At 37.6% G+C, this 19,729-nt stretch overlaps 1 protein-coding gene across 1 annotated transcript in view; it reads right to left on the bottom strand.

Moving 5' to 3' along the window:
• USH2A (usherin) overlaps positions 1-19,729 on the bottom strand; it is a 641,433-nt gene that overhangs the window by 131,351 nt on the left and 490,353 nt on the right. The window contains exons 50-53 of the mRNA XM_004578639.2: positions 9,810-10,033; positions 6,419-6,623; positions 1,636-1,833; positions 949-1,103 (exon numbers count right to left, since the gene is read on the bottom strand). Of these exons, the coding sequence (XP_004578696.2) occupies positions 949-1,103; positions 1,636-1,833; positions 6,419-6,623; positions 9,810-10,033 (782 nt within the window). The remainder of the gene's footprint in view (positions 1-948; positions 1,104-1,635; positions 1,834-6,418; positions 6,624-9,809; positions 10,034-19,729) is intronic.

A 19,729-nucleotide genomic window follows, 5' to 3' on the forward strand; every position in this document is an offset into this window, starting at 1 on the left:
TTTTATTCTTCTACCTACAGATCACTACTAAGTGCTGTAGATAGTCTCCTGATATCAATTGTTCCTCTATGATATTCTACATTCTGCTCCCTCATGTCTTCATTATTTCCTGCCAAAGCTGTTCAGTAGCCTTAGAACCATTGATTTTCTAGGCCAGGCCTTTTGACCCTTCCTGTTTCTGAAGCAGTAGGCTATTTTTGTTGAAATGGTATTTAAAAACAAATCCTCTTAGGTGAAGGATGGTTTGGGATTTATGTGGATTTAGAAAAGGGTTATTGGCTTAGTCTTTTTTCCGATGCTATAACAAAACACCTGAGACTGGGTAATTTATAAAGAAACAAAAAAGATTTGTTCTGGCTCAAGGTTCCAGAGGCAGAAAAGTCAAGATCAGACAGCTGCAGTGGGTCAGAGCCTCATGCTGCTTCAATTCATGACAGAAAGAGGAAGGGCACTGCATGTGAGAGAAGCAAAATACACGTGCAGCCACACTTTATACCAACTCACTCTCCTGATATCTAACCCAGTCTTCTGGGAGTTAGAAGTCATTCGTTCATTTGAGACAGCATTATTCCCTTCAAAACTAAATGCCTTGTCATGACCATGCCACCTGTAAAATGGGGACCAAATTTCTACATGCATTTTGGTGGGGATACATCATACCCAAATCATGACACCTATGCTGAAAAAAATAGTTGATGGAGAGAGAAAGTGAAGGAAGACATTACCTTAGTTCAAGATCTTATTTGCTTTTCATTCATGCATTTCGCTGACAGTGACCTCTCCTGTATGCCCAAGTGGTAACACCCAATAGAGGTAACACACAAACACCCAACTTAACACCATTTGAGGGGCACACTGTTTTCTATTATTGGAAAAATCACTCACAATCTGTATGCTCATTGACTTTCACACCAAACCCCTTCTCCTGTTGAGGCAAGCTCCCATTACCTGGCTGCTGGTGGCACAGCCAGCAACTGTGCAAGCTTTCAGCTGGTATGAATATTCCTGAAAGGGATAAATCCTCTTGGTATCAGAAAAGCTTAGTGATGTTCCCCTAAAGTGTTCGATTCCATTTCGTAGAAGAATGTAGTAAATAATAGGACCTAAATAAACAGGACAAAAAAAAAACACCTGTAGTTCAGCATCCCATCTAACTACTAACTATTTGCAAACAATTTACATACCTCTGTTCTGATGAAATGGAATACCACAGCATTATTTACCTTTGATTTGCTGTTGTACAGAGTTGCTCAAGCAGTTCCTAAATTTTTCTATGATGGAAAAAGCAGACCCCTGACACGGATGATCAGTCAGATGTGCTTATTTTTCTTTATTTTCAAACAGACTTACTATCAATACTGAAGATATTTTGCTTTTCCTGAATATGCTTTGTTTATTTGAAAAACAGTTCACCTGTAAGCTCACATTCAACAAACTTTTATTTATCTATTTAGGAAAATTAAAACACATCAGGGCTACAGCACGAAGCGTGAGATCAGTTAGAACATAACGGAATTTCTTAACTAGCCATACTCTAGTAGTTTAGACACATGCCAATTCAATGGTGATCATGCTCATTTCAATTTGTTTATGAATATATGAGCTTAAGTTTTTATTTTTAAAGTAGTTTCATACCATTTGATTGTAGAGGCTTCTTCCAGCTTAAGACAATGGCATGTTCAGGACTGTCCACTTTACTCCACTGAGGCGGACTCAGTCCTTGGGGAACATCTTCTGCTGTGCTGGCTCTGACAGCTTCGCTGAATCCTCGCCCACAGCTGTTCCAAGCAGAGACCCGGTATTCGTACATGGTGTAGGGCTCAAGATTCACATCTGGGGAGACAGAAAGAAGACAGTAAAGCGTTTGTTGCTTTAATTTTTCTACCATCACACGAAGGAGGAATATAGATCTTGAAACATTTAGAAGCAAATGAATAATGTTTTAATCTTTAGATGAATCTTTAATGCTCTAATCTCTAGATAATTAGATGTTAATGCTTTGACAAATTTATGATCTCTTCTGCTTGAGGTAGGCTTTCCGACATTCTTTTATTATATTATTGTTATAAATATTATTTTTCACTATTTTGTTACTATTAATTCGTTAAAATACTATTTAAATTACAATGTAATTATTATGAGACACTTGAATTTAAATGTAGCATATCATAATTTCATATTAGTGAAGAAAAATACATGCATGTCCAAGTACCTATTTTTTTTTTTTAATTTAGTCTTCCACCAAAACCCCAACCAACCAATCAAATTTAAATATCAAGATCAAACTGCTGAGTTTTTCAGATTGGCAAATATTGTATTACACAATGGCTCATGTGATTCAACTGTGGCCTTAATATCTTGGTTCCATTTTAAGCTTTGGTAATATGAGATATCAATGCTACAAATTTCTGCTTTTTCCCAATTGCTTGAAAGTTCATTTTAAAATTTAAATTTATTTGAAATTTAGTTTTCCATTTAATTTTTTTAGGGCTTATGAATTTGCTTATTCTGTGTAGTGGCTGTAGGCTCTCACACTGAGGATGCAAAAAGCAGGTCCTACTCCGTGGTTGCCCAACCACTTGCTCTATCTCCATGGGATGTGGAATTAATTCAATCAGCCCACTGGGGTTGTCTGAGCTACATTTTCTTTCTATACCTCCTTACAATGCATTGTGCTAATTCATAGACTTAGAAAGGAAATAAAACACAAAAACTTATGTAGCAGAACCTCATAATCTGCAAGTTGTTCATGTTGAAATCCTGCTAAATTCCTTTTGCCGGTACTAGATATACAGGCATTACAGGATATTGATGCTGCTATCATAGCATATACAAGCATACCACTTACTGCACTATCATATAATTATGCAGTGCTATGCTTCGTACATCAGCTTGGTGTCTCTCAAACGCACCTAAACAAACTTGATTCCCAAGGTAATGCTATGGAGAGTCAAAATCCTTGGGACTTACTGGGAGGTCCTTCGGTCACCAGAAGCATGTCCTGGGGGAAGGTAGTTCTAGTGAGAACCTTGATATGAAAGCATGAGTTTCAGCCAGTCTGCTTGCCTCCTGTGTAGTGATGTGATCTTTCCCTTTGTGTGTGCTCTGTCTTCAGCTAATACTGAATTTATGGGGCGGCTTATGCCTAGACTTGAGCCTCCAGAATTGCAAGTCAAACAAAGCTTTTCTCTGTGTAGTTGGTTGCATGAGCTGTTTCATTGCAGGGATGGAGAGTGCACTGATATGTGTATCTAGTTCTCTGTTTCATCAAAGAAGCTAAACATCACTAATAGCAATTCTTGTTCACTTAGTTTCTAAAAAAGGCCAACTTCTTAGTCTAAATTGGTTTTAGTGGAATTGTCACAGAACTACTTGTGTGTTCAATGTTTTCTGTGAAAAAGGTTTGCTGTTTTCAGGATTTTATGTCTAGTATTTTCTGGTAGGCAATGTGGCCTGAAGTTTGGATCTTGAAAGCTCTTATGATATTATATCAGAGGGCAGAAACAACTCTTCACTTCTGGAGAGGGTTGTTGCAAGTATGGCTTAAAAGCCCTTCAAAGCCTTGACCTTGATTACAAGGAGCAAATAAAAGTAGGGGAGCCTGTTGCATGAAATCCAACAATTTCAAGATGAGAGGCCCTGATTTACAACTATAAAGTAGGAGAGATTGAAAACTCTGCAAATTGTCCTCTACCCTGACACGTTCCTAGCTAAATTCATTGTGCACCGTGTGCTAAATCCAAATAATGAGGTAAAGTTAAAGACAACCCACTCATGAGGATATTTACATCTTCTAAGAGAGAAGAGGCAATTGTTTCAAGCACAGCCCATGCAGTAGAAATGGTGAACTGTGTAATGTGCCACAAAATCACAGAATAGAGAGGGCAACTGACTTGAGGAACCTGTATCATAGCAGTGGATCTGGAATTTTCTTTGCTGAGTGGGATGCTGAGAGGCATGTCAGGTGGAAGGGATAGCTTGAGAGAAGTGTGGGACACAGCGTCTTTCAGGTTTGCCCCTTTCAACGGTAGCATGAGTTGAATCTATTTTCTTATCACAGTAAGTTCCTTTTCCACATATGATCTCAGTTCACTTAACCTATTACAAGATCATGCTTATGGGATTGCTGTTTGGTTAGTTGAGCGACAGTTCTTAAAGTAGTGCAAGACTAAAACTAAGTACTACTTCATAAAATTTATTTTATTCTTCCTAAATTTTCACCCTCTTATCTTGATATCCTGCCTATTTGCCATTATCATTCACTCTTAATTGAGCAAGGCACCCGATGATTTATAATAGTAGATTACATTGCTTTGTTTATTTAACCTTACCCTGTACAACTTATGGCATTTAAATATACTCCGTGGGAATCTAAATTATAAACAACACACCCTTCTGTAGGAACTCAGAGAGATGAACAATAGAGATACTCTTAAACTTCCCAGCTTTTCTTAGTTCCATCAGAACTCAAAATGAGTATCCTGGACTTCTTCAGTAGGGCCCAGATAATGCATAGAACTTGAGCCTTTCAAGAACTGTGAAGGTCAATGTTCTCGAGATAGATGCCTCTCCTGATGAAATATCACATCTATAGGTCTCCACCTCAGAATGATACTGTTAGATTTTGTTAGCAACCATACAGGTTCCTCCCTCTGCTTGCAAGTATCAAAATGTTCACTTGCTGCATTGATTAAAAATTGTCTTCCAATTTCTGAGAAAAAAATAAACTCAGAATTAACTGGATATACTGACAAAATGGCATATATCTTACTTTTATTTATTATCTACAGACTCATCTCAAACGATATGCATCCTTGTTTAAAGTTAAACTTTGAGGACAGCAGTTTGGTCTAGTGGGTTGAACTGCTTTGGATTGCTACATTCTGTACCAGGGTGCCTTGTTCTGGTCATGGCTACTCTGCTTCCCATTCTGGTTCTTATTAATACACATTTGGGGAGGCAACAGATGATGGTTCAAATATTTGAGTTCCTGTGTTTCATATGGGAGACCTAGAAGACTTCTGGTTCTGGCCTGCATCAGCCTTGTTGGTTGTGAATATTTGGAGTGTGAAGTAGCTGATACAAGTCAGTCTGTCTGTCTGTCTGTCTCTCTCTCTCCAATATTTGTTTATTTGGGATGAAGATTGTGGCACAGCAGGTACAAACCACCAATTGTCACACTAGAATCCTGTATCGGTACTGGTTCATGTCCTAGCTATTCCACTTACAACTGGAATCCTATTAGTGACCTGGGAAAAGTAGTGGAAGATGAACCAAGTGTTTGGGCCCCTCCCACCCATGCAGGAGACCTGGAGGGAACTCCTGGCTCTGGCGCTGGCCACGTCTTCTGGTGGAACTGCTACATACAACGTCCGTCTCTTGCTCTCACTCTCTCCCACACACATTCTCCGTGTTTCTCTCTGTTCCTCTCTCTATATATATGGCTCTTTCAATTAAATGAATACATTTTTAAAAACAAACATTTAATTTGGAACGTAGAGTGGCAGAGAGAGGGATACAGACACATACAGAGAGACAGAGACACTGATTTTTCTATCTACTGGCTGATTTCTCAAATGGCCACAATGGTCAACTCTGGGCCAGGTTGGTGACAGGTGCTGGGAACTCCATTTGGGTCACCTAAGTGAGCTGCAGGGACTCAACTACTTGGACAATCATCTGCTGCTTTCCCAGGAGTATTAGCAGGGAGCTAGATCAGAAGCAGAACAGCCTGGACTTCAGCAGGCACTTTGATAGGGAATATACGTGGCGCAAGAGGCAGCTATGCCACAATCTTGGTCTCTTCTTCCTTGTCCTCTTTTGCCTTGTGTTTCAAATAAACTAAGAAATAAATCTGGTGCAGTGCGATAGCCTAGTGACTAAATCCTTGCCTTGCATGCACCATGATCCCAGGCAGCAGGCTGTGTCCCGTCCAGCTCCCTGCCTGTGCACTGGTTCGTGTCCTGCTTGCTCTGCTTCCCTTTCACTCCTTGCTTGTAGTCTGGAAGGCAGTCAAGGACAGTAAAAGCCTTGGGACCCTGCACCCAAGTGGGAGACCTTGTTCTTGGCTTCTGATCAGCTCAGCACTGCTTGTTGTGGCCACTTGGGAAGTGAACCAGTGGACAGATCTTTCTCTATGTATCTCCTTCTCTCTCTAAATCTGCCCTTCCATGAAAAATAATTAAATCTTAAAAAAAGAATTATATTTAACAAAATCAGATTCCAAAAAACTTTAAAGGGCTTGATTCAAAGATACTCAGAGTATTCTTTTAACTACCTTATAGTCAGCTGGGGCAGAAGTATGATGGACCTTTTGATAATAGACTAAGAAGGGAGTGTAATAAATATGTTTCAGCAGCTACCCTGCCCCTGTTCCCCCGTCCAAGTAAGCCAGGGCAGACAGCTCTCTTTCTGTTACCTGTGAAGGAGTATGTGTTCACACTTGCTGTGTGCACAATCTCCTCATCAGATGAACACATTTCTTCTTTTGACACCTTCTCTGTGGAACTGTGAGGACCTTGTACCACAGTGCAGATGTGACTGGTCAAGTTGATGTCACATCTACCACAATGTGCTGTGGCTTCCATAGATGCTGGGCAGAGAGTCCTGCACTCCATTGTTTCCTAAGTCAAGCAGAAAGGGTCAGGCAAAAATAGAGAATAGGTCTTGGTCATTTCATTTAGACACAGAAAGGATACATTTTGATTCATTCCAACAAAGGTGTTTCTAACTTAGCACCTACAGGTATATCTCAAAATCTGTAAGAAGAAATGAAGGCAGTTGGTATACTAGAAGGAACAGCTACTTTGGAATGACATCCATTTGCCCTGAAATCCCAGTTTACAGCTTCTGTGAACTGGAATAAGCCACTTTATGCTCCCAAAGCTTTCTTCAATGGGTAAAAGACTTATAAGGAAGGGTTACCATGTGAATGCAGGATGATAAAAGTGCTTTGTGACAAAATCAGTAAACATGTTAGTATATACACTACAAAGAGTAACAGCAGTGACTATTTCATTTTGTTACTCTGACAGCATGCCAGGTACTTCAAGCATTCATGAAAAATTTATGTTGTTAGAAACTGTGTGTGAATTTTTATATTGTTTTGAGCCAAAAGACTTTTAGTTCAGTTGTGTACAAACTGTTTAAAGGACCCTAGTTAGCTTCTCTGAAACTATGGCATTTTAGATAAAACAAAGAACATTACATTGAAAATTTGTACTCTCTACGCTGCTTGGAAACTTGGGCCCATAACTCTTGTTCACCTAAGTTTCAGAAAACCTAAATATTTCATGAACTATCTTTATAAATATTTATATTTGTAAATTTTTCTCTGATGAATCTCTAACTTTTTATAGTCATTGGTAAATACCAGTATGTTATAATATGAGGAAATTAAATATTTAGCCATCTCAGATTATAGGAACTATAAATAAGGTAATATTCACATTTTGCTTAGATCTACTTCCCTTGGCTTTATGCATGATGCATCGAAAATATTTTTTGCTCATAAAAATTGATGTCCATCCAACTTTCTTGCATAATATAATTTCCACCAACAGTAAAAATAAAGCTGCTTCAAAAAAGTAGGACGTGAAAGAAAAAATAAAACAAGTACATTTGCATTTAAATTCATACCCTCTGAGCACCCAGGCCAACGGCAGTAAAAGGAGGGTTACACAGAAGGAGTGTAAAATGACACAAGGGACAGTTCAGTTTTGGAAGCTAGAGAGCAGGTGGATATGACAGAGATAACACCATGTTCTCAGGGATATCATTTCTCCCTTTTCTCCCAGGAACATGGGGTCTTCAAGGCTGTGTGTCACAGGAGGACACACCTGACAATACACGCTCACATGCCCAGCTTACACAGAGGATGGATTCTGAACTCAGGTATGCATCTTCAAAGCACAATAATCTACTCACCCTCCCCATTGTGATTACAGGGCTGTTGTAAAGCACCACAAGCTAGGAGGGGATGTGGGATGTAAGCTGCATGTAAGTGAGCAGCCTAGTTCACACTGGACTGTTACATGAAAAATCAAAACTCTGAGCTGCTACTGTGTGATAACTAGGAAAAACGACCCACTGTAACACAAGCATTTCCTATGGGTGCTGGTTTGGGTCCCAGTTCCCCTAGTTCCAATTAGCTCCCTGCGAATGGCCAGGAAAGAGCTACAGGAGATGGTTCCAGTATTTGGCCTCCTGCTGCTTCTATGGGAGATGGGGGAGGGGGAGCTCCTGGATCCTGGGATTGGCCTTGTTTACCACTGCCTGTTGTGACTATCTGGGGAGGAAATCAATAGATAGTAGAATCTTTCTTTTTCTCTTTGTGTCTTTCCCTCTATCTCCATAGCTTTCTCAAATTAAAAAAAATCTTTTGTTTTAAAAGTAGGAAAACTATAATCCAAATTCAGCTAAAAGAAGGCATGTTAACCATTCTTACCCCAAAATTCACAAAAAGAAAATTATAACTATGTAAAGTGATAGAGGTATGCTAAATAGTTTATCTGTGGTGATTGCAATGTGTAGATAGCTAGCTAGCTAGACATCTGTATACACACAGGTACAGCTTGAATATGGTTTCAGATTATTGGTAAACATGATCCCGTGACCAAAAGCCATTCTGCCACATGACCTCACTCTTGCGCACTCCAGTGAAACACAGCCCGTGCCTAGGCACAGTAAGCTTTTAATCAGCCTCCAATTAAAGGAAAACAAACTCAGAGGACACAAAAACAGTGAAGCGAACAAGACAACTAGTGTCAAATGAGACAAGTCTTGAAATAAAGTCAACAGTGAAAGAACAACATGTTCAGATGCTAAAATTAGATATTCCATGAGTGAGAAAATGTAGGACTCTACGAATCAATAACAAGTAAGAGTCCTTAAAATTAAAACAAGATAGCTTAAATCAAAAAAGCCAAAATATGGTGAGAAATACAGTGAAGGCAATATTGATGAAGTTGTAAAAGATGAGGAACTGATTGGCAAGGAAGGACAAAAAGGGAAAAAAATGAGAAAATTTTTGTAAGAAGTCTACTACCCAAGTCACAGCTGAAAACAGAGAGAAAAGGAAGAAAATTGCCAATAAAATAATGAAATAATACTTCCAATGGAAGATCATGAGAGAAGAAATTGGAAACAATCCAGAAAAGCACATCTTTGGGAATAACAAAAGTAGCATTCATATATAGGCATATGAACTTTTAGAAGACTAAGATAAAGAAAATATCTTTAACATTTCATAGAAAAGTAGCATGGTCACCCATTAAAAAAAAAAACAAGAATCAAAATGTGGAAATTCCTTAAAATGTTTGAGAGGAAATTATTTTTTAACTTTGAATTACATAGCAAGCCAAGTTATTGGTCTAATGGAACTGTGGAAAACAACCTCCAGTAATTTCAAATATTAAGGTCTCAAAAAATTTACCTCCCACGTGCCTATGATTAGGAAGCAGGAGCTTGTCTCCCTCTCCATCCATAGGACTAGGAAGAATAAAACAGGACCTTGCAGAGGCATGGCCAACCTGTGCTGGCTCGTTCAGCACACACACTTGCAGTCTTGCACTAATCTGAAGTGTTAGGTGAAGCTTCCCTGGGAACAGCTAATCATTCTTAATTCCTTTGGAATTCATTGCAATAACATCAATCATAGCAAACTCATTCGGTATTAATATGGATGTAATGTGAAAATGAATAATGCACACAGGAGTTTTTATACTCCTATTTTAGAAAAATAGTTATTAACAATGTATTTCTCTTTCCATCGTCAAATCAGCACCTCCAAGAGGTTTTCCATCAACTACCTTCATCGTTATTGCAGTTGAAATCTTGTCAGAGCAAACATATTTCAAAGGATTATATCCAACTCCATTGCAGCATCGCTGGCTCTTTGGAATAAGTTCAGTCTCACAGCATTTTACTGGCACTGGGTCATCCTTTTTAACATGTGCTTTAGACTCTCCACTGGAAGCTGAGCAGCATATGGTATCTGACATATTCACATAATCCTGCCCACAACAGAACATCCCTGCAACAATAAAATGTTATATATGAAAATGAAATAAAAGAAAAAGGAGAGAAAACTGAGGCTGCTATAAAGTCTGGAATGAAAACGTCAGAATCGGGCAGTTACTTTGGTGATGCGATACCTATGGTAGAATTGTCCTACTAAAGTGATTTAAATGTGCAATGAGGGTGCTTCTTACCGAGGATGCTAGACGCTAATTAGAAAAAGAACACACAAGTGGGAGTACTCAGAAATCACACAGCTGGACCAAACTTCACCCAGGTTCCATAAAAAGAGACCAGGTTTCTGTTGTGAAAATTGCCTGTCCATTCTGTGATAGCAGTATCTTGCTACAAGACAGTAAGCAAACAATAAAGATGGAGAAACTGGAGGAAATCTCATGGGAAAATAGATCACCCAAGCTCTTCAGGAGAAGAGGCCAGGAAGATGGCAATACCGTTCTGGAACTGGAAATCCCACAGGAGGAGCCTTGTAGGGCTAGCTTCGTCTGGGGAGGGCACTTCTCTGCCTCTTACGAATGCAGCATGCAAAACCAAGGATCAAGGATCAGGTACACCAGTCTCCACTATTTTTGAGCTTTCCACGGCTTTACACCTATTAGTACTTCTGGTCAAGAGACTGAAAGCAGCAGCAGGAAGGCCTTGTAGTGAGACTTGTGAATTCTCACATTTCACTGAAAGACATGTGTGTCTGAGATACCAAACAGACTCTTATTTTCCCCCATCAAATTCAGTTTTGTTGCCTGTGTTCGTATCATTGAGATATTGCCATGGAAGTAATACAACAGATATTTAGACATAAAAGCATGAATAAATAAACAATACTCTGGAGTCAGATTAAACTAGAAATTAAGGTGCCTATACACCATGTCACAGTGCTATCATATTAGAATTTATATCTGGTTATAGAGCAGTGTAAAGTGATGAATTATTTATTTTAATTCAAATTTTGTTTATTTATTATTAGTCTCTACTGATAACAGAGAGAACTTCAAATTCAAAGTGCCCTGGGGCCCTGAATTGTTTAATCTGGTTCCATACAAACACCTTACATTATAAAAACACTCTCGATAATAGACCAAAGAGTTTTAGTGCATTTTTAAAAATGTCATTGGAAATAGACTGCGTTTTGGCACCTGTCTTACGGAAGAAGTTGATCTGTATGTAGCTCGAAAGACATCTACCTTGCTGACTGAGATGTTAAGAATGCCCCTAAAATTTAAACATTTTCATTTTTGTTCAATGATATACACTGATCAACACAGACTTCTGACATGCCACGGTCATTTAAATGTGGCAACACTTCAAAGCAGCTAATTCAAAATTGACTGCGTCACTCATTATTTTAACTGTGTCAGCATTTTTGAAAAACTTACCTCAAATACACAGGGTGTTGATGATGGCAGGTAAATGTATGAATCCACATCACACACATACACACAGAATACACAAAAGCAAATCCCACAGTTCCGATTTTCCATTGTTCGCACGTTTGCATACTGCCTTCTGATTTTTTAACTGACCTGCTTTCTTCAGGGTCACTTTTTGCTCTAGAAATTTTCCTCAAAGAATTCATGTTTTGATTTTAAAGAGCAATCATACTCGGAAACCTTCCCTTTTCAGGAGCTGGCTCTTTCCCCTTCCTCTTATTCCCAAATTACCCCCCTGCTTTTATTATGCTTTAACTTCAAAACCAAAACACAGACATTGACCCAATCCAAAGATCCTAGCCAGTCATCTCATTGCACCAATGGATTTTTTTTTACAGAGCAATGAAAATTTTGAGAATGAACTGCCTTTACTCTAGGAAAAGGAAAAGATGCTTTCTTTCATGGAGTGCTTCATCTTTGTTTTATTGAATTGAAATTTTCCGCCAAGATTTTGCCCACATAACACAAAGTGACTCCCTTTCTAGTTTCTTCGGTAAACCATTACTTCTTTAATTATTATCAACCTTGTTGCAGTGTGATAAATTGCTAATTACTTAATACCCTAATCAGCGTTCATTCTTTCCACAGATAAACTGTGACAGTGCCATTAATTTAAATAGTAATTTCACTTAATGGCCAGAACGGCACACCAGATTTTTATGCAGCATTTTCTGAAGACTGCATCCATCACTGCAATATTCTGACATAAAGATGTCTGACGTGCACTAACTCACTTAGGGAGAGCAGATGTTGCAGAGCAGAGTTTGGTAGCAATTCCCATAGTGCATCACTTCAGCATGAATGAGCTGCAAATTCAGAGACAGACAATCTTCCGAAACTGCATTGCCATAGCTTTTGACCACTACCTAATTCGTCACATGTAGCACTTGACTTTTGAACTTTGACACATTTGATGCCCAAAGAAAACAAAATAGGTCATGCATAATTGATGGTTGTCTGTTCTTCCAGAGGTTGTTCATTAAATTTGTAGAAAGGTAGCAAGCTTCTCTGAACACGATGCACATGATACTAAAATGGTACTGTACATGTTGAACTAGTGAATGTTATTTTTCAGGTCACACAGAACATACTGCATTTCCAACTGTTATATTACAATATAGTATTGCTCTCACTACAGTGTGCTACCAATACTGAGAAGAAATACATCTATGATCATATTTCTCAGACTTTTTCTAAATGGTTAAACCCATAAAGCTGTTACTTTGTTACTATTCTTGCTTGTTTATATTTTTTGGTTCTAAAACAAAACCAGAAAATATGGACCACCTTTTTGAGAAAAATTCAGTACAGGTGACAAAACAAAAGAACAGATTGTATATTCAATCATGGGACCATATTTTCACACATAGGATTTTATATTTTAGACTTAGAAGAAAGATGGAAAAAAAAGTTAGTGAATAGAGCATGAAAAAACATTTCATGTTTGCCTTTACCAGTAGATGTCCCCGTGGCCAACACCACAAAATTGAGCATGGAGGGGCAATCTAGAAATTCTCCACAAATCTTTTCAATATACATTATGGCATATATATATATATATATATATATATATATATATATATAGAGAGAGAGAGAGAGAGAGAGAGAAGATAGAGAGATTAGAGAGATGAAACAAAAAACACTGATACATGGAATCTCAAATTTCATTCTTTGGGTTCTTGTGGTTGTGCGTCCCACTTTACCAAGCTCCCCGGTTCTGTCCTACTCAACATCTGTTTTACTGCAGGTAGTCACTCACTTTGCTCAATTAGAGGCCACAACATGGAAACTCCAAGTTTTTTGCAAAAGCAATTTCAACTTATAGCTTCATACAAAGATTGCAATGGACCAACTTCATAATAGAAATAAGGGAATTTATCCATGAGGAATATCATGATCAGTTTCCCACAGTGAATAGGAAATTGTGTCCTCTGTGAATAACAGACAGGTTTTAATGTTCACCTTTTAGTTTAAGAGACATAATCAAGTGCAACGCAAGATTAATGGCGTAAACAATAAAGCCATACAAGCAAACACTAAGAAGAGAGTGAGGAATACAGAGGTTCAAAATATATTCCAAGAAAATGGTGAAGAATGCGTATCCACCGAAATGACAAGCTTGACTTTCATCCCGAGGTACCTGCACTGCACTCCTACACAACTCATCTGCCCAGAGAGAGCACTAAAAACATAAATGCTACCCCAGCACTTCTGTTCCAACAGCATCTGTTAATTCACTCCATTTATAAAATACATATTGACAAAGACAACTGAACTGGGACCAGGGAGATTTGATTTGGTGTGAGAAAGTCAATTCAATGTGATTTTGTTAAAGGGCTCCTGCAGGCAAATAAAAAGAGTTTAAGTAATAAAGTACATAAAGAGATGTTTTACGAGCCAGCCTCGTCTCGTGGCAGGCACACAATGCCAGGCAGTGACAGAGGCCAGTCTTAGGAACAATGTTACGAAGGCCAAACACTTGTGCTGCAGGAATGATGTATTGCTTGGGTGAGGAGAAAGGGGGCCACTTGTACAGCCTGGAAGGTCACTAAGGTCATATTGTTGGGGCGACAGGGACAAGCAGCAGTGGAGACAGGAGAAAGACATGCAGAATCTATTTGAAGGTCAAAAGACTCTCTCTCTCTGTATATATATAGTGGATATATACACACATATATATAGTGTATGTGTGTGTATATATATATATAACAAAAAGGGCCCAGCTTGATGGTTTAGTGGCTAAATCCTCACTTTACAAGCTGCTCCACTTCCCATCCAGCTCCCTGCTTGGGACCTGCAAAAACAGTAGAGCATGACCCAAAGCCTTGGAACTCTGTACCTGCATGGGAGACAGAGAAAAAGCTCCTGGATCCTGGCTTCAGATTGACTCAGTTCTGGCCGTTGTGGCCATTTGGGTAGTGAATCAGCACATGCAAGATTTTTTTTTCTGTTTCTCCTTCTCTCTGTAAATCTGATCTGCCTATCCACTAAAAATAAATTCATAGATAACTAAAAGTATAAAGTAATATTTTTCCTCTTTTGAAGCAATGTATCATTCTTTCAGTCCACCATGATCACCAGCGTCACATTGGTGCAGGTACAGAGCCTAAACAGAAACTCAAGAGCTCATCTTGGAAGTTGAGGAAAGTCACCACTTAAAAAAGGTTGGACTACAGATAACAGCACATTGAGGCAGGAATTGATCCAGAAATTAAGGTCTATAGACGGACTTTAAGAGTGTTTAAAGGTGTAGAGAAATTTTGTGTGATGCCATATATTTTTATCACATGTGAGGGCTTAAAACTTTCAAGAGATCGTAAGTAAACCATTGGCCAAGTGGATCTTCACCTCTGCTTCCCTTCTTCGAGCAGGTTCTTTTTACTTTTTGGAAACAATGCTAAGACTTCTCTCTCTCTCTCTTTTCCTTCACATTCATTTTTCTATTGTAACTTAAATAGTCTTAAATCATCGTTGTCATCATCACATTGCCTCTTCTCAAAATAAAGTTTGGATTGTTTGACCTGCCCAGAATTTCCAGATTGATTTCCACTCCCATGCACATAGTGCATTCCTATAATTAGTTGAAGCTTGCTCAACCTTCCTTGGATATGTTTTTACAAATTGCTGATTTTATACTTTACCTCACCCACGCGTCTTATAACCCTATTCATTGTTCCTGATCCCAATTCAATGGTATGACCCACAACCAGCTCCCTTTGTCACCTTCATTAGTTGATCCTTCAGTCTTAAGAACAGGCACATACTGATTCATTCACCCTGTTCAAATGGCCTATATGTAACTGTGTTAGTGCTTTTCTCTGTGGTTAGGGTGTAAGCCCTAAAGGATCCAAGTCAAATCTTGACCATTTTCATAGTTACATATTACCATGAACATTTTAAATATAGTCACTGCACAACACATATTAAATAAAGGAATGCAGCAACCGATGAATTAAAAAAGGATAGAAATGAACAAACACACTAAAATTATATATTTGGTTGTCAGTTTTAGATATTGGGTTATCTGTTATTTGGTTATCTGTTAGGGTATAGGGAAGCTAACACTTTTGTCTTCTATCTACTAATATTTTTAACTACTTAACAGAAAAAATGGTCCTGAGAGTCATGACACAGGGTGACTAATGGCGACAGATCTCTGGTTGACATCATCACATCTTTCAGCAGTATTTCTATTTTAGTTTAGGATCCCCTTATTCTCTTACAAGTTGTTAAGGACCAAAAAAAATAGCCTTTATTTATATAGCTTATAGTTTTGATATTAGTGTATCAGAATTTAATGCAAATTTTTGAAATATATGTTAATTTGTTTAAAAATAAAACTATAGGGCCTGGCGGTGTGGCCTAGCAGCTAAAGTCCTCGCCTTGAAAGCCCCAGGATCCCATATGGGCGCCTGTTCTAATCCCGGCAGCTCCACTTTCCATCCAGCTCCCTGCTTGTGGCCTGGGAAAGCAGTCAAGGACGGCCCAAAGTTTTGGGACCCTGCACCCGCGTGGGAGACCTGGAAGAGGTTCCTGGTTCCCGGCATCGGATTGGCGCGTACCGGCCCGTTGCGGCTCACTTGGGGAGTGAATCATCGGACGGAAGATCTTCCTCTCTGTCTCTCCTCTTCTGTGTATATCCGGCTTTCCAATAATAATAAAATCTTTAAAAAAAAAATAAAGCTATAACACATTTGCATACTCATGAAAAATAAACATATTTTTCAAATTAAAAAAGGAATGATGCTATATTCTGTTTTTGTAGACCTCTTGACATGCCATTTGGTAGAAGACAAACAAATCTTCATGTTTCTTTCTTCTTTTGATTTTCTGCAATATCACTACATGAAATCTCTGAAACTACACTTTATGCTTATGAGAGAATGAGTAAAAAGCACACACTTAAAGAAAAATTGTCTTAAGCCAGGCATTTATATACAATACACTTTCTTCTACAGCATAATGCATGATCATGGACTCTGTAAAGACCCTGCCTTCCCCAGATCTTTGCGTTGTTCTGATATGCTATATAGAGCATAGTCACAATATATAATGAACATTGATTTGGTTTGAGTTTTGGATCGCTCAACGCTTGTTCACGTATCAGAGTACTGCCAGAGGGTAAGAACACAGACTTTACAGCCATTGAAATGGAGTTAGAATCCCTCCTTGACCACATACACAAGATATTCCTAAACAAATCATCTAATCATCTGCTATCCTGGTGGGCAACAGATAACTGACTTCTAGTCAATGTGATGTTAGTAATAGAAATGTTTGGTGTTTATAAAACTAATAAAGACAAAACTCTTCACACACGTTATTCCATGCACTTTTACCCTTTTGGTGATGGGAACGGACCCAATCTGCAGTTACCTCAGAGACTATCCATTAAAACATCCATATGAGTTTGGGGAGCTAAATTCTGTTCAATGTATAATATTCCATCCCTGGATTCAAAACATGTCTTTCTCACTTATAAAACAGTCCATTCTGAAAAGCTCCAAATTCTTATTCCAACATTGCTAACCGAAGTTTAAACTCTGAAATCTTATATTAAGGGGGTTGACTGGATTCAGGGTGAATATTTTATCTAATTACACCATCGGAGGTTTTGAGGTATGGCTTTAGTCACTGGGAACTTGACCTCAGAAACCAGTTCTTGCAAGAGAGTTGGTTATTTAAGCTGAGTTGGGCATGGCTCTTCTCTCAGCTTCCTGTGTGTCACTATGTGATCATTCCTCTGCATCCATCCAGTGAAGATTAACAGAGATGCTCAACCCGAGACATGTAGTTTCAAGCTGTAAACTGATATCAGCCTTTCCCTTCCCCAAGTTCATATCCAGTGTTTAGTAAAGCAGTGAAAAGCTAACACACTAACATCTCAAGATCAGAACCCACAGGGAAATTTCTCAAGTAACTGTGTATTCATACTGGATTCTAAGGCACAGTCTGACACAATATATCATCCACTACCAAACTTTGGTTTTTGTTGTCTGTGTGCCCCCCCTTTTATTTCTGGCTTGCTTGTCAAACCTGACCAAATAATCTCTCTTCATACTCTCTATTGGAGGTATTTCTTAAATTACTAGACTGAAAAAAAAATCCTAATAGAAACCTACAACTATTGTACATCAGACAATCTATTGACCCAGGTGGATCATAATCAATAAAATGTCATGAGATCAGTAAACATTTGATAGTGTACATATTATAATCTTCCTCTAAATGTTACACCATTGAGTTTCATTTAAAACTTGAGAATGCGTAAGGTCAGTGTGAATTTAGACGGGTAGTTTATAAATATCTCAGAAACATACTTATTAGTTTTCCAAAGACAAAAATAAGAACCTAGAAATAAAGGGGTTTTTGCTTGACTCAAAGAAGGAATTCAGTCTTTCCCAACTTGAAATGGCTGAAAATGAATTGTATACAACTTAATTTAACAATACTTACTGATACAGGAACAGTCACAATGCTGAGAGGCTAGGTTTTCACCAATAATACTATAATAATTCGAATAACTGTGATTGTATCATATACAACCCTTTGATGGCTTCTTAAAATAGAATAAATTACGGAAAGACAGAGAATTCACAGTCCCTCTCTATCAAAATATTATTATGTGCTATCATCATGTTTGAAGAACTGCCATTTCCACATGCGGTAGCTGGAGGATAGATTTACATAAAAGTAAATGAAACTTACGCTTCAGGGTTTGTTGCTCAAGTGTGCCCTTACCAAGTCAGATGATCATGTATTATTACACAAGTGGTGGAGGTATAATTTTTAACTAAAATTTGCAAAGGCTACTTACTCTTACATCTTTAACATGCTTTTGTCTTATGGGCCCTCATATTCATTTAAGGGGAGTGAAAATGGCCATTTTTTTTAAATGTAACTAAAGAAAATTTCAGCCTGGGAAATACTTCATTTGGATCCAGAATCTATAGCTATATGGTTCAATTACCTGCCTATAAATGTTACAGATTGAATAAGACAATTCAGCTACAATTTGGAAAGATTAAAAACACTAGAAATTATAGATTCCTAATGCAGAGCCTACAAAGGGAAGCTGGAAAGGAGGAAATATGCACAGAAAAATCAATGTAATATGAGACAAAAGAAGAAGAGTGAAACAAAGTAAACTTCATATCATACTCAGTGGGTAAATTATTCAAAGAAAATGATAGAGATATAATCAAGTAATAATATATAATCTGAACATTTTATAATTTATATTATGAAGAAGGGTAATTCACAAATACATTGAGAATCATTATAATGCTTTCTGAGTCATACACAAAATAGTGACTTCAAGGATAACACACAGTTCAAATTCAGTAATAAAAAATTTCCACAAAGCACAGAATACTAATTTCAGCTCAGCAAACACTTCTGACAAATTTCTGTAAATTAGTTTAAGAAAAATTAATATTCCCTGAAATCTTGACAGATCTTCAGAAGAGAGCTTTCCAAATTTGACAATGATCCTACACATTTACATAACATTACAATGATACATTGTGAAACTTATATACTTTTCCAAACCTTAAATGATTAAAAAATATTTTGGTTAATCACATAGGAAGACATGTTTAATTGTCTTTCTGTTCTCATTTATGAAACAAAAGCACTTATTATATAAAGAAGTTGTCAAGGCCTATGCTAAACATGCCTGGAGTAGGGTGGTAGATATCATGGATTATACAACGTTGATGACATTTTTGCATTAGTGAGAATTTCTAGTTTTCTTTCTTAGATTTACAATTTTGCAGTTAATTTTCCTTATTTTAAAAAGTGTGAGTAATAACAATATCTATCTTGTAAGACTATTGTAAAGATTCATTGGGGTAATAACATAAAATACTGCATGTAGTACCTATTATATAGTAAGTATTCAAGGATAATGGTTGCTACAAATATTAGTGTTAGTTTCATAGCTACAAATGATGACAAGACTAAGAACAGAAGAACTGCAATGCAACATCATCATTACAGTTTTGCAATATAATCGTTTTTGAATGAAAATATTTTGATCCAGTATAAAATGCATCCGTTGCAGACAAAATCTGCATGCTTACCTTTTAATTTGTTATATGATGTATTTCCAGTTGTGTTGGATATAAGTAAACTTTAATTACTGACTTATTTATTTCTTTTTTTTAGGGTAACACAGACATGTATTTATTTTGATTTTTTAAAAGAGTATACAATATTGTATATGTCATCATGTTAATCATTTTAAATATTTCTCTCTATGAAAT

The sequence above is a fragment of the Ochotona princeps genome, chromosome 10 (assembly GCF_030435755.1).
Source record: "Ochotona princeps isolate mOchPri1 chromosome 10, mOchPri1.hap1, whole genome shotgun sequence".
In the NCBI taxonomy this organism is placed as follows: domain Eukaryota; kingdom Metazoa; phylum Chordata; class Mammalia; order Lagomorpha; family Ochotonidae; genus Ochotona; species Ochotona princeps.